The 12,500-nt window shown below is 52.7% G+C and overlaps 1 protein-coding gene across 1 annotated transcript in view; it reads left to right on the top strand.

The window, feature by feature from the left end:
• The window catches only part of LOC129715097 (rhomboid-related protein 4-like), a 19,226-nt gene that overhangs the window by 1,165 nt on the left and 5,561 nt on the right, over positions 1-12,500 (top strand). The window contains exon 2 of the mRNA XM_055664962.1: positions 10,425-10,909. Coding sequence (XP_055520937.1) covers positions 10,495-10,909 — 415 coding nt within the window. The 5' untranslated portion in view covers positions 10,425-10,494. The remainder of the gene's footprint in view (positions 1-10,424; positions 10,910-12,500) is intronic.

Raw genomic sequence — 12,500 nt, 5'->3', positions numbered from 1 at the left:
AGGATAAGGGGGGGAAATCCTTAAAACCGAGATGAGAAGAACTTTTTTCACGCAGAGAGTGGTGAATCTCTGGAACTCTCTGCCACAGAGGGTAGTTGAGGCCAGTTCATTGGCTATATTTAAGAGGGAGTTAGATGTGGCCCTTGTGGCTAAGGGGATCAGGGGGTATGGAGAGAAGGCAGGTACGGGATACTGAGTTGGATGATCAGCCATGATCATATTGAATGGCGGTGCAGGCTCGAAGGGCCGAATGGCCTCTACTCCTGCACCTAATTTCTATGTTTCTATGAATGTATTTTGCTAGAGGGTGGTGAATCTGTAGGATTCATTGCCACAGACGGCTGTGGAGGTCACAAGTCAGTGAGATTGGCAGATTTGGTGATTAGTGCGGGTGTCAGGGGTTATGGGGAGAAGGCAGGAGAATGGGGTTAGGAGGGAGAGATAGATCAGCCGTGATTGAATGGCGGAGTGGACTTGATGGGCCGAATGGCCTAATTCTGTTCAATAATTTGAACTTTTGAAATCTAACATATATCAAAACGAGCTGCATGGTGGCTCAGCGGCAGAGTTGCTACCTTACAAAGGGCAAGATCAGGGTTCGATCCCAACCAGGGGCGCTGTCTGTACGGAGTTTGTACGTTTTTTCCCCGTGACCTGCGTGGGTTTTCTCCGGGTGCTCCGGTTTCCTCCCACACTCCAAGGACGTGCAGGTTTGTAGGTAAATTGTCCCTAGTATGAAGGATCGTGTTGGAGTACGGGGCGATCGATGGTCGCTGTAGACTCGGTGGGACGAAGGCTGCATCTCTAAACTAAACTAAAGTTGCTTTGCGTTCGAGGGAAGGGAAACAAAGTGTTGGAGTAACTCAGCGGGTCAGGCAACATCTCTGGAGAAAATGGATGGGTGATGCTTTGGATCAGGGCCCTTCAGATCCAGTTCCTTGTTTGTAAGATGCTACAACTGTTGATATTACGGACAATTGGATATGAATCTGACATGGACTTTGTGCAGGAAATATTTTTCGAAAGGGCCTCATTTAGAGTATTGTGTTCAATTCTGGGCACCATGTTATAGACAACAGACAACAGGTGCAGGAGTAGGCCATTCGGCCCTTCGAGCCAGCACCGCCATTCACTGTGATCACGGCTGATCATCCCCAATCAGTACCCCATTCCTGCCTTCTCCCCCATATCCCCTGACTCCGCTTTTTTTAAGAGCCCTATCTAAGTTTTTTCTCACCTCAGTCTTAAATGACCTCCCCTTTATTCTAAGACTGTGTGTGTGTGGCCCCTGGTTCTGGACTCGCCCAACATTGGGAATATTTTTCCTGCATCTAGCTTGTCCAGTCCTTTTATAATTTTATATGTTTCTATAAGATCTAGCTCTCTCTTGAAAGCATCCAGAGAACCGGCCTCTGAGGCAGAGAATTCCACAGACTCACAACTCTCTCTGAGAAAAAGTGTTTCCTCGTCTCCGTTCTAAATGGCCGACCCCTTATTCTGAAACAGTGTAAACCATTGGAAAGATGTTGTCGTGCTGGAAAAGGTACAGTGAAGATTGACGAGGATGTTGCCAGGACTCGAGGGGCCTGAGCTACAGGGAGAGGTTGAGCAGGGCTGGGACACTATTCCATGGAGCACAGGAGGATGAGGGGTGATCTTATAGAGGTGTACAAAAGCTTGAAAGGAATAGATCGGGTAGATGCACAATTGTTTAAGAAGGAACTGCAGATGCTGGACAATCAAAGGTAGACAAAAATGCTGGAGAAACTCAGCGGGTGCAGCAGCATCTATGGAGCGAAGGAAATAGGCGACGTTTCGGGTTGATGTACCGAGTCTCCTGCCCAGAGTCGGGGAATCGAGGACCAGGGGACACGGGTTCAAGGTGAAGGGGAAAAGATTTAATAGGAATCTGAGGGGCAACTTTTCCACACTTTTCGAGGGTGGTGGGTGTATGGAACGAGCTGCCGGAGGAGGTAGTTGAGGCTGGGACTATCCCAACGTTTAAGAAACAGTTAGACAGGTACATGGATAGGACAGGACAGGTTTGGAGGGATATGGGCCAAACGCGGGCAGGTGGGACTAGTGTAGGTGGGGCATGTTGGCCGGTGTGGGCAAGTTGGGCCAAAGGGCCTGTTTACACACTGTGTCACACTGTGACTCTTTGGTGCTGTCAACGGTGAGTGAACAGTATAGCCAACGCTCCCTCTGCTGGCTGCCGGAGAGACTGCAAGGAGCTGCAACAAGTGGGAAGACTCAGGAGACAAGTGCATTTACTGTACAGCACAAGTTGGGAAAAGGGGAAGTACAACGGGATCTGGGGGTCCTTGTTCATCAGTCTATGAAAGTAAGCATGCAGGTACAGCAGGCAGTGAAGAAAGCCAATTGCATGTTGGCCTTTATAACAAGAGGAGTCGAGTATAGGAGCAAAGAGGTCCTTCTGCAGTTGTACAGGGCCCTAGTGAGACCACACCTGGAGTATTGTGTGCAGTTTTGGTCCCCTAATTTGAGGAAGGACATTCTTGCTATTGAGGGAGCCCAGTGTAGGTTCACCAGGTTAATTCCCGGGATGGCGGGACTGTCATATGCTGAGAGAATGGAGCGGCTGTGGGCTTGTACACTCTGTGGAGTTTAGAAGGATGAGCGGGGATCTCATTGAAACATATAAGATTATTAAGGGTTTGGACACTTAGAGGCAGGAAACATGTTCCCGATGTTGGGGGAGTCCAGAACCAGGGGCCACACACACACACACAGTTTAAGAATAAGGGGTCGGCCATTTAGAACGGAGACGAGGAAACACTTTTTCTCACAGAGAGTTGTGAGTCTGTGGAATTCTCTGCCGTGGAGGCCGGTTCTCTGGATGCTTTCAAGAGAGGGATAGATAGGGCTCTTAAAGATAGCGGAGTCAGGGGATATGGGGAGAAGGCAGGAACGGGGTACTGATTGGAGATGATCAGCCATGATCACAGTGAATGGCGGTGCTGGCTCGAAGGGCCGAATGGCCTCCTCCTGCACCTATTGTCTATTGTCTATCATCACCTATCTGCCTGCATGTGAGACGTACCCCTCCATTCCCTGCATGTCCACGTGCCTGTCCAAAAGCCTCTTAAACACCACTATCGTATCTGCCTCCACCCCCACCCCAGGCAGCGCGTTCCAGGCACCCACCCAGGCACTGTGTAAAAAAAACTGCCCCCGCACATCTCCTTTAAACCTTGCCCCTCTCACCTTAAACCTACGCCCTCTGCTCTTTGATTTGTTTTTTCATCCCAGGAGAAAAGGTTCTGACTGTCCATCCTCTTGTAATGTTATGATAATGTCTGCAGTTGTATAGGGCTCTGGTGAGACCACATCTGGAGTATTGCGTACAGTTCTGGTCTCCTAATTTGAGGAAGGACATCCTTGTGATTGAGGCAGTGCAGCGTAGGTTCGCCAGATTGATCCCTGGGATGGCGGGACTGTCATATGAGGAAAGATTGAAAAGACCAGGCTTGTGTTCACTGGAGTTTAGAAGGATGAAGGGAAGGGATCTTATAGAAACATATAAAATTATAAAAGGATTGGACAAGCTAGATGCAGGAAAAATATTCCCAATGTTGGGCGAGTCCAGAACCAGGGGCCACACACACAGTCTTAGAATAAAGGGGAGGTCATTTAAGACTAAGGTGAGAAAAAACTTAGATAGGGCTCTTAAAAATAGCGGAGTCAGGGGATATGGGAGAGAAGGCAGGAATGGGGGACTGATTGGGGATGATGCAGGAAGATTGTTCCCGATGTTGGGGAAGTCCAGGACAAGGGGTCACAGCTTAAGGATAAGGGGGAAATCCTTTAAAACCGAGATGAGGAGAACTTTTTTCACACAGAGAGTGGTGAATCTCTGGAACTCTCTGCCACAGAGGGTAGTTGAGGCCACAGTTCATTGGCTATATTTAAGAGGGAGTTAGATGTGGCCCTTGTGGCCAAGGGGATCAGAGGGTATGGAGAGAAGGCAGGCACGGGATACTGAGTTGGATGATCAGCCATGATCATATTAAATGGCGGTGCAGGCTCGAAGGGCCGAATGGCCTACTCCTGCACCTAATTTCTATGTTTCTATGTTTCTATCAGCCGTGATCACAGTGAATGGCGGTGCTGGTTCGAAGGGCCGAATGGCCTACTCCTGCACCTGTTGTCTGTTGTCTATAACATGGTGCCCAGAACTGAACACAATACTCTAAATGAGGCCCTTTCGAAAAATATTTCCCGCACAAAACCCATGTCAGATTCATATCCAATTGTCCGTAATATCAACAGTTGTAGCATCTTACAAACAAGGAACTGGATCTGAAGGGTCCTGATCCAAAGCATCACCCATCCATTTTCTCCAGAGATGTTGCCTGACCCGCTGAGTTACTCCAACACTTTGTTTCCCTTCCCTCGAACGCAAAGCAACTTTAGTTTAGTTTATAGACGCAGCCTTCAGCCCACCGAGTCTACAGCGACCAGTGATCGCCCCGTACTCTAACACGATCCTTCATACTAGGGACAATTTACCTACAAACCTGCACGTCCTTGGAGTGTGGGAGGAAACCGGAGCACCCGGAGAAAACCCACGCAGTCACGGGGAAAAAACGTACAAACTCTGTACAGACAGCACCCGTGGTCAGGATCGAACCCTGATCTTGCCCCTTTGTAAGGTAGCAACTCTACCGCTGAGCCACCGTTTTGATATATGTTAGATTTCATAAGTTCAAATTATTGAACAGAATTAGGCCATTCGGCCCATCAAGTCCACTCCGCCATTCAACCACGGCTGATCTATCTCTCCCTCCTAACCCCATTCTCCTGCCTTCTCCCCATAACCCCTGACACCCGCACTATTTTTCACCCAGAGAGTTGTGTGAATTTGTGGAATTCCCTGCCACAGAGGGCAGTGGAGGCCAAGTCAAGAGTCAAGAGTCAATTTAATTGTCACTGGATGGATTTAAGAGAGAGTTAGATAGAACTCTAGGGGCTAGTGGAGTCACGGGATATGGGGAGAAGGCAGGCACGGGTTATTGATTGGGTGGACGATCAGCCATGATCACAATGAATGGCGGTGCTGGTGCTGGCTCGAAGGGCCGAATGGCCTCCTCCTGCACCTATTTTCGATGTTTCTATGTTATATATTTCTATCTGCTCTTCCCACAACCTCTGGAGTTCCAGAGAAAAACTCCAAGATTGTCCAACCTCTCCCTGTAACTAATACCCACTAATCCAGACAGCGCCCTGGTCAACCCCTGCTCCAAAGCCCCCCACCCACATGCTTCCTGTAATGGCGGTGATAATGCCCGCATTACTCCACATGTGGCCCACCTAAAGGCCTATAACGCTGTATTGTGACTTCCTGACTCCTACAGTGGCTTGCAAAAGTTTTCATACCCCTTGAACTTTTCCACATTTTGTCACATTACAACCACAAACGTAAATGTATTTTATTGGGATTTTATGTGATAGACCAACACAAAGTGGTGCATAATTGTGAAGTGGAAGGAAATTGATACATGGTTTTCAAATTGTTTTACAAATAAAAAACTGAAAAGTGTGGCGTGCAAAAGTATTCAGCCCCCTTTACTCTGATACCCCTAAATAAAATCCAGTGCAACCAATTGCCTTCAGAAGTCACCTAATTAGTAAATAGAGTCCACTTGTGTGTAATCTAATCTCAGTATAAATACAGCTGTTCTGTGAAGGCCTCAGAGGTTTGTTAGAGAACATGAGTGAACAAACAGCATCATGAAGCCCAAGGAACACACCAGACAGGTCAGGGATAAAGTTGTGGAGAAGTTTAAAGCAGGGTTAGGTTATAAGAAAATATCCCAAGCTTTGAACATCTCACGGAGCACTGTTCAATCCATCATCCGAAAATGGAAAGAGTATGGCACAACTGCAAACCTACCAAGACATGGCCGTCCACCTAAACTGACAGGCCGGGCAAGGAGAGCATTGAGCAGAGAAGCAGCCAAGAGGCCCATGGTAACTCTGGAGGAGCTGCAGAGATCCACAGCTCAGGTGGGAGAATCTGTCCACAGGACAACAATTAGTCGTGCACTCCACAAATCGGGCCTTTATGGAAGAGTGGCAAGAAGAAAGCCATTGTTGAAAAAAAGCCATAAGAAGTCCCGTTTGCAGTTTGCCACAAGCCATGTGGGGGACACAGCAAACATGTGGAGGAAGGTACTCTGGTCAGATGAGACCAAAATTGAAGTTTTTGGCCTAAATGCAAAACGCTATGTGTGGCAGAAAACTAACACTGCACATCACCCTGAACACACCATCCCCACTGTGAAACATGGTGGTGGCAGCATCATGCTGTGGGGATGCTTTTCTTCAGCAGGGACAGGGAAGCTGGTCAGAGTTGATGGGAAGATGGATGGAGCCAAATACAGGGCAATCTTGGAAGAAAACCTGTTAGTGTCTGCAAAAGACTTGAGACTGGGGCGGAGGTTCACCTTCCAGCAAGACAACGACCCTAAACATACAGCCAGAGCTACAATGGAATGGTTTAGATCAAAGCATATTCATGTGTTAGAATGGCCCAGTCAAAGTCCAGACCTAAATCCAATTGAGAATCTCTGGCAAGACTTGAAAATTGCTGTTCACAGACGCTCTCCATCCAATCTGACTGAGCTTGAGCTATTTTGCAAAGAAGAATGGGCAAAAATTTCAGTCTCTAGATGTGCAAAGCTGGTAGAGACATACCCCAAAAGACTTGCAGCTGTAATTGCAGTGAAAGGTGGTTCTACAAAGTATTGACTCAGGGGGGGCTGAATACTTTTGCACGCCACACTTTTCAGTTTTTTATTTTGTAAAACAATTTGAAAACCATGTATCAATTTCCTTCCACTTCACAATTATGCACCACTTTGTGTTGGTCTATCACATAAATCCCAATAAAATACATTTACGTTTGTGGTTGTAAAGTGACAAAATGTGGAAAAGTTCAAGGGGATGAATACTTTTGCAAGCCACTGTATACTCAATGTCCCAACCGATGGAGTGGCAAACATACCACATGCCATCTTCACCCCTTTAATTGTCATATGCATCAAAACAGAACGATAAGATTCTTAGTGTAGGCCAGATAGCCATGGGAGTCAGTAGGTTTATAGTGGATGTCGGTCAGAAGTCTATCACCTGCAACGGAGATGGTGAGGTCAAGGAATGGTAGGGAAGTGTCGGAAATAGTCCGGGTGTATTTGAGTGCCGGGTGGAAGTTAGTGGTGAAGTCACCAGGGTCTCTTCCATACCCCGCAACACTGCTCTCTCTCCCCATCCCCCCATTCGCAACAAGGGACCAGTCCCCTTAGTCCTCACCTTTCACCCCACCAGCCGTCACATACAACAAGTAATCCTCCGTCAGTTTCGCCACCTCCAACGTGACCCCACCACTCGCCACATCTTCCCATCTCCCCCCATGTCTGCCTCCTTGCCCCACCTACACTAGTCCCACCTGCCTGCGTTTGGCCCATATCCCTCCAAACCTGTCCCATCCATGTACCTGTCTAACTTTCATAAACATTGGGATAGTCCCAGCCTCGACTACCTCCTCCGGCAGCTCGTTCCATACACCCACCACCCTCTGTGTGTGGAAAAAGTTACCCCTCAGATTCCTATTAAATCTTTCCCCCTCATCTTAAGCCGATGTCCTCTGGTCCTCGATTCCCCGACTCTGGGCGAGAGACTCTACCCGATCTATTCCTCTCGTGATTTTGTACACCTCTATAAGATCGCCCCTCATCCTCCTGCGCTCCATGGAATAGAGACCCAGCCCTGCTCAACCTCTCCCTGTAGCTCAGGCCCCTCTAGTCCTGGCAACATCCTCGTAAATTTCCCCAATTTATATTTAAACGTTCAATGATAAAAATCAACATTCGTGCAAAATAAGTCCCTGGGGTTGCAAGCAAGACAGTTTGTGGTTTAGTTGGTGTTGTGGAGTTTAACAGCCTGATGGCTGTGGGGAAGGAGATATTCCTGAACCTGGATGTTACAGTTTTCAGGCTCCTGCACCTTGTTCCCGATGGTGGGGATGAGATGAATGTGGGTCTCTGACGATGTTGATGGCCATTTTGAGGCAGCAACCCCTTCGATGGTGGGGAGGTCAGAAACTGCTGTGGACAAAAGTGCCGGAGAAACTCAGCGGGTGCAGCAGCATCTATGGAGCGAAGGAAATAGGCAACGTTTCGGGCCGAAACCCTTCTTGACACTGCGATTGACCGAGCAGTGTTCACTACTTTTTGTAGTTTGGTTTAGAGATACAGCGCGGAAACAGGCCCTTCGAATCCGCGCACACCCATACTATCCCACACACGCTAGGGGACAATTTACAACTTTCACCGAAGCCAATTAACCTACAAACCCGCACGTATTTGGAGTGTGGGAGGAAACCGGAGCACCCGGAGAAAACCCACGCAGGTCACGGGGAGAACGTGCAAACTCCGTACAGGCAGCAAACTCCATTCAGTCAGGATCGAACCCGGGTCTCTGGCACTGTGAGGCAGCAGCTCTACCTGCTGCTACTCCTAGCCTCCAATGACGTACAGGTTTGTAAGTTAATTGGATTGGTACAAGTGTAAATTGTCCCTAGTGTGTGTAGGATAGTGTTAGTGTGCGGGGATCGCTGGTCGGCACGGACTCGATGGGCCGAAGGGCCTGTTTCCGCGCTGTATCTCTAAACTGTAAGCTGAATCCTAATAAACTCCTGCACTTTGCGCTTTAGTTAACTATAGTCATGCCTTATCACAATAGTTCATCCACTGGCATTGATACTATTGTGGGGAGAAGGCAGGGGTTAGGAGGGAGAGATAGATCAGCCGTGATTGAATGGCAGAGTAGACTTGATGGGCCGAATGGCCTAATTCTGCTCCTATCACATTTTCAAGTGCTTGTGTCCAGATCATTCTTCAGTGCTTGCAACCAACAATCCAACACCAAGGGTTTCGGCCCGAAACGTTGCCTATTTCCTTTGCTCCATAGATGCTGCTGCACCCGCTGAGTTTCTCCAGCATTCTTGTCCACCTGCAACCAATCCTCAGTGTCTTGGGTTCTTGGAGGAGTTAGTTCAGTTGAGTTTACTGTCCCGTGTACCGAGGTACAGTGAAAAGCTTTTGTTGCGCGCTAACGCTAACCAGTCAGCGGAAAGACAATACATGATTACAATCGAGCCGTCCACAGTGTACAGATACAGGATAAAGGGAATAACGTTTAGTGCAAGGTCAAGTCAGTAAAGTCCAGTGGGGCTGGGCAGGGAGAGGGGGGGCAGTGAGGGGAGGGGGAGGGGGGAGAGAGTGGGGTTAGAGAGAGGGGGAGACTAGGAAGAGGGGGGAGTGGGGAGGAGAGTGGGGTTAGAGAGGGGGGAGAGAGAGAGAGGGCGAAAGAGGCGGGTGGGGGGCAGAGAGAGAGAGAGGGGAGAGGGGAGGAGAGGGGGGACTAGGGAGGGGGAGAGGGGGAGAGAGGGGAGTGAGAGAGGGGGAGTGGGGAGAGGCAGTGGGGAGAGAGTGGGGGAGTGGGAGGGGGGGAGAGAGAGGAGGAGTGGGGAGTGAGAGAGGGGGAGTGGGGAGTGAGAGAGGGGGAGTGGGGAGAGTGAGAGAGGGGGGTTGTGGGGGGCCAGGTGGGGGCTGTGGAAGAGAGAGGGTGGGATCGGGGGAGAGAGGGGGGGGGGAGAGAGGGGAGAGACAAAGGGAGAGAGAGGGGGAGACAGGGGGCTAGCAGAAGGAGAGAGAGAGGGGGAGAGAGGGGGGGGTAGTGGGGGGAGAGAGAGGGGGAAGAGAGGGGGGAGACTAGGAAGGGGGAGAGGGGGGGGGAGGGGGAGACAGGGGGCTCGCGGAAGGAGAGGAGAGAGGGGGGAGAGAGAGGTGGGGGTGGGGGGGGAGAGAGGGGGAGAAGGGGGAGAGAGAGAGGGGGAGGGGGGAGGAGGGGGGATAGGGGGGGGTTGTAGGGGGGGAGCGGGGGAGAGACTGGGGGGTAGATTGGGAAAGGGGGAAGAGGGGGGAGAGCGGGAGGGGGGACAGGCGGCTAGAGGGGAAGTAGGGAAAGCGGGGGGGAGAGAGGGGGGAGCTAGGAAAGGGGGGAGAGGATGGGAGAGAGGGGAGCGGAGGAGAGAGAGGGGGAGAGAGGGGAAGGAAGGGGAGGGGGGAGACTAGGAAGGGAGGGTGAGAGAGAGGGGGGAGAGAGGGAGAACTAGGAACGGAGAGAGAGGGGTGGTTAAGGGCTATGACGGGGGTGGGGAGAGAGGGGGGGGGAGGGGGGGGGGGGGGGGAGAGAGGCTATGAAGGGGTGCTGATGACCCCGTGTGCTAGAGAGGGGAAGGGAGTGGGAGACTGGGAAGGGGAGAGAGGTGGGGGAGAGGCTATGAAGGGGGGAGAGGTGCTATGAAGGGGTGCTGATGACCCCGTGTGCTTTGACAGGATCGTTGCCCCTTGCTGAGTTTTGCTGTGGGCAGTGAGAGAGAGAGAGGGTGGGGGCAGAAGATGTCCGATGGAGGACCTGTTAGGCAGCTACATTATCTTCCTGATCCTGCTGTTCGTTGAGACCAAGGGCATCCCGCCCGTCACGCTGGCCATCATCATCCTCAACATGTTCATCTTCCTGTCGCCGGCGCTGGGCGTGGGCGAGGTTTGCCTGAGCGTGTCGACCACGCTGTACGGGTGCGAGTGGCAGCGCCTGGCCTTGGCGCCCCTTCACCACATCGACCTGGACCACCTGGGGTTCAACATGGCCTCCCTGGTGTGGAAGGGCAGCCGTCTGGAGCGCAGGATTGGCAGTGCCCGCTTCACCTTCTCCATCTGCTCATTTGGGCTTCTCACCGGCCTCACCTACCTGCTCATCAAGGCCACGCTCTCCTTCCTCCTGTCCGACAGGTTCAACCTGGACTGTGCTGTCGGGTTCTCAGGTAGGGGGCGACACTGAGCCAGGGGGGGGGGGGGGGGGGGGGAGAGGGTATAGAAAAGTAGAGGGGGAAGAGATGGGGGGGGGGAGAGAAGGAGAGAGGAGAGAGTGGGGGGAGAGAGGGGGGGAGGGGGACGGAGAGGGGAGAGAGGGGGGGGGGGAGGGGGGAGAGATGGAGGAGATATAGAGAGGGCATAGCGGGAGGGAGAGAGAGGAGAGAGGTTTTTTGGGGGAGAGAGGGGGAGAGATGGGGAGATAGAGGGGGATAGAGAGAGGGAGAGAGGGAAAGTGAGTCTGAGAGGGAGAGGAAGAGGGGGGGGGGGGGGAGAGGGGGGAGAGAGGGGCGAGAGGGGGGAGGAGGGGGAGAGGGGGAGAGAGAGAGAGAGAGAGAGAGGGGGAGAGAGAGAGGGAGAGAGGGGAGAGGGGAGGAGAGAGAGAGAGGAGAGAGAGAGGGGGAGAGAGAGAGAGGGGGGGAGAGAGGGGGAGAGAGAGGGGGGAGAGAGAGGGGGGGAGAGGGAGGGAGAGAGAGAGGGAGAGAGGAGGGAGAGGGGGGAGAGATGGGAGAGAGGGAGAGAGAGAGGGGAGAGTGAGAGGGGAGAGAGAGGGGGGGAGAGAGGGAGAGAGAGGGGGAGAGAGGGGGGGAGAGGGGAGAGAGAGGGGGAGAGAGAGGGGAGAGAGAGGGGGAGAGAGAGGAGAGAGAGAGAGGAGAGAGAGGGGGAGAGAGTGGAGGGGAGAGAGAGGGGGGAGAGAGGGGGAGAGAGAGGGGGGGGGAGAGAGGGGGGGAGAGAGGGGAGAGAGAGGGGGGAGAGGGGGAGAGAGAGAGGGGGAGAGAGGGGGGAGAGGGAGGGGGGAGGGGGAGGGGGGGGAGAGGAGGGGAGAGGGAGGGAGGGGATAGAGAGGGAGAGGGGGAGAGAGGGAGAGGGGGGGAGAGAGAGGGGGGGGGGGAGAGAGGGGGAGAGGGGAGAGGGGAGAGAGGGAGAGGGGAGAGAGAGAGGGGGGGAGAGGGGGGGAGGGGGAGAGAGAGAGGGGAGGAAGAGGGAGGGGGAGGGAGGGAGGGAGAGAGAGAGGGGGAGAGAGGGAGGGGGGGGGAGAGAGGGGAGAGGGAGGGGAGAGAGAGAGGGGGGAGGGGGAGAGGGGGAGAGGAGGGAGGGAGAGAGGAGGGAGAGGGGGAGAGGGGGAGAGAGGGGGGAGAGGGGGGGGAGAGAGGGGGGAGAGAGAGGAAGGGGGGGGGGATGTAGAGAAGGAGATAGGGAGGGAGAAGAGAGAGAGAGAGAGAGAGATAGACAGAGAGGGGCAGAGAGAATACAGAGAGAGAGAGGCAGAGGAAGAGAGAGAGAGAGAGAGAGGGGAGAGGGAGGAAGGCGGGGAGGGGAAGGAGGGTGGGAGGGAGAGAGGCAGGGATAGAGAGTGAGAAAGAGAGAGAGACAGAGAGAGACTGGTCCCAGTGAGAACATGCAAACTCCACACAGCCAGCATCGTGCGCTGTGAGGGTGGTAGCCGGGGTGAAGAGTAATTGAACAGGGTGGGGTTGGTGGGAGGGGGGGGGGTCGTTGGCGAGTGGCCATCGTTACACTGAGTGCCCCTCCCCCCCCTCT

Source organism: Leucoraja erinacea, unplaced genomic scaffold (assembly GCF_028641065.1).
Source record: "Leucoraja erinacea ecotype New England unplaced genomic scaffold, Leri_hhj_1 Leri_100S, whole genome shotgun sequence".
Classification (NCBI taxonomy): domain Eukaryota; kingdom Metazoa; phylum Chordata; class Chondrichthyes; order Rajiformes; family Rajidae; genus Leucoraja; species Leucoraja erinaceus.
The sequence above is the reverse complement of the archived record's forward strand: the minus strand, read 5'-3'. Positions and strand labels throughout refer to the sequence as shown.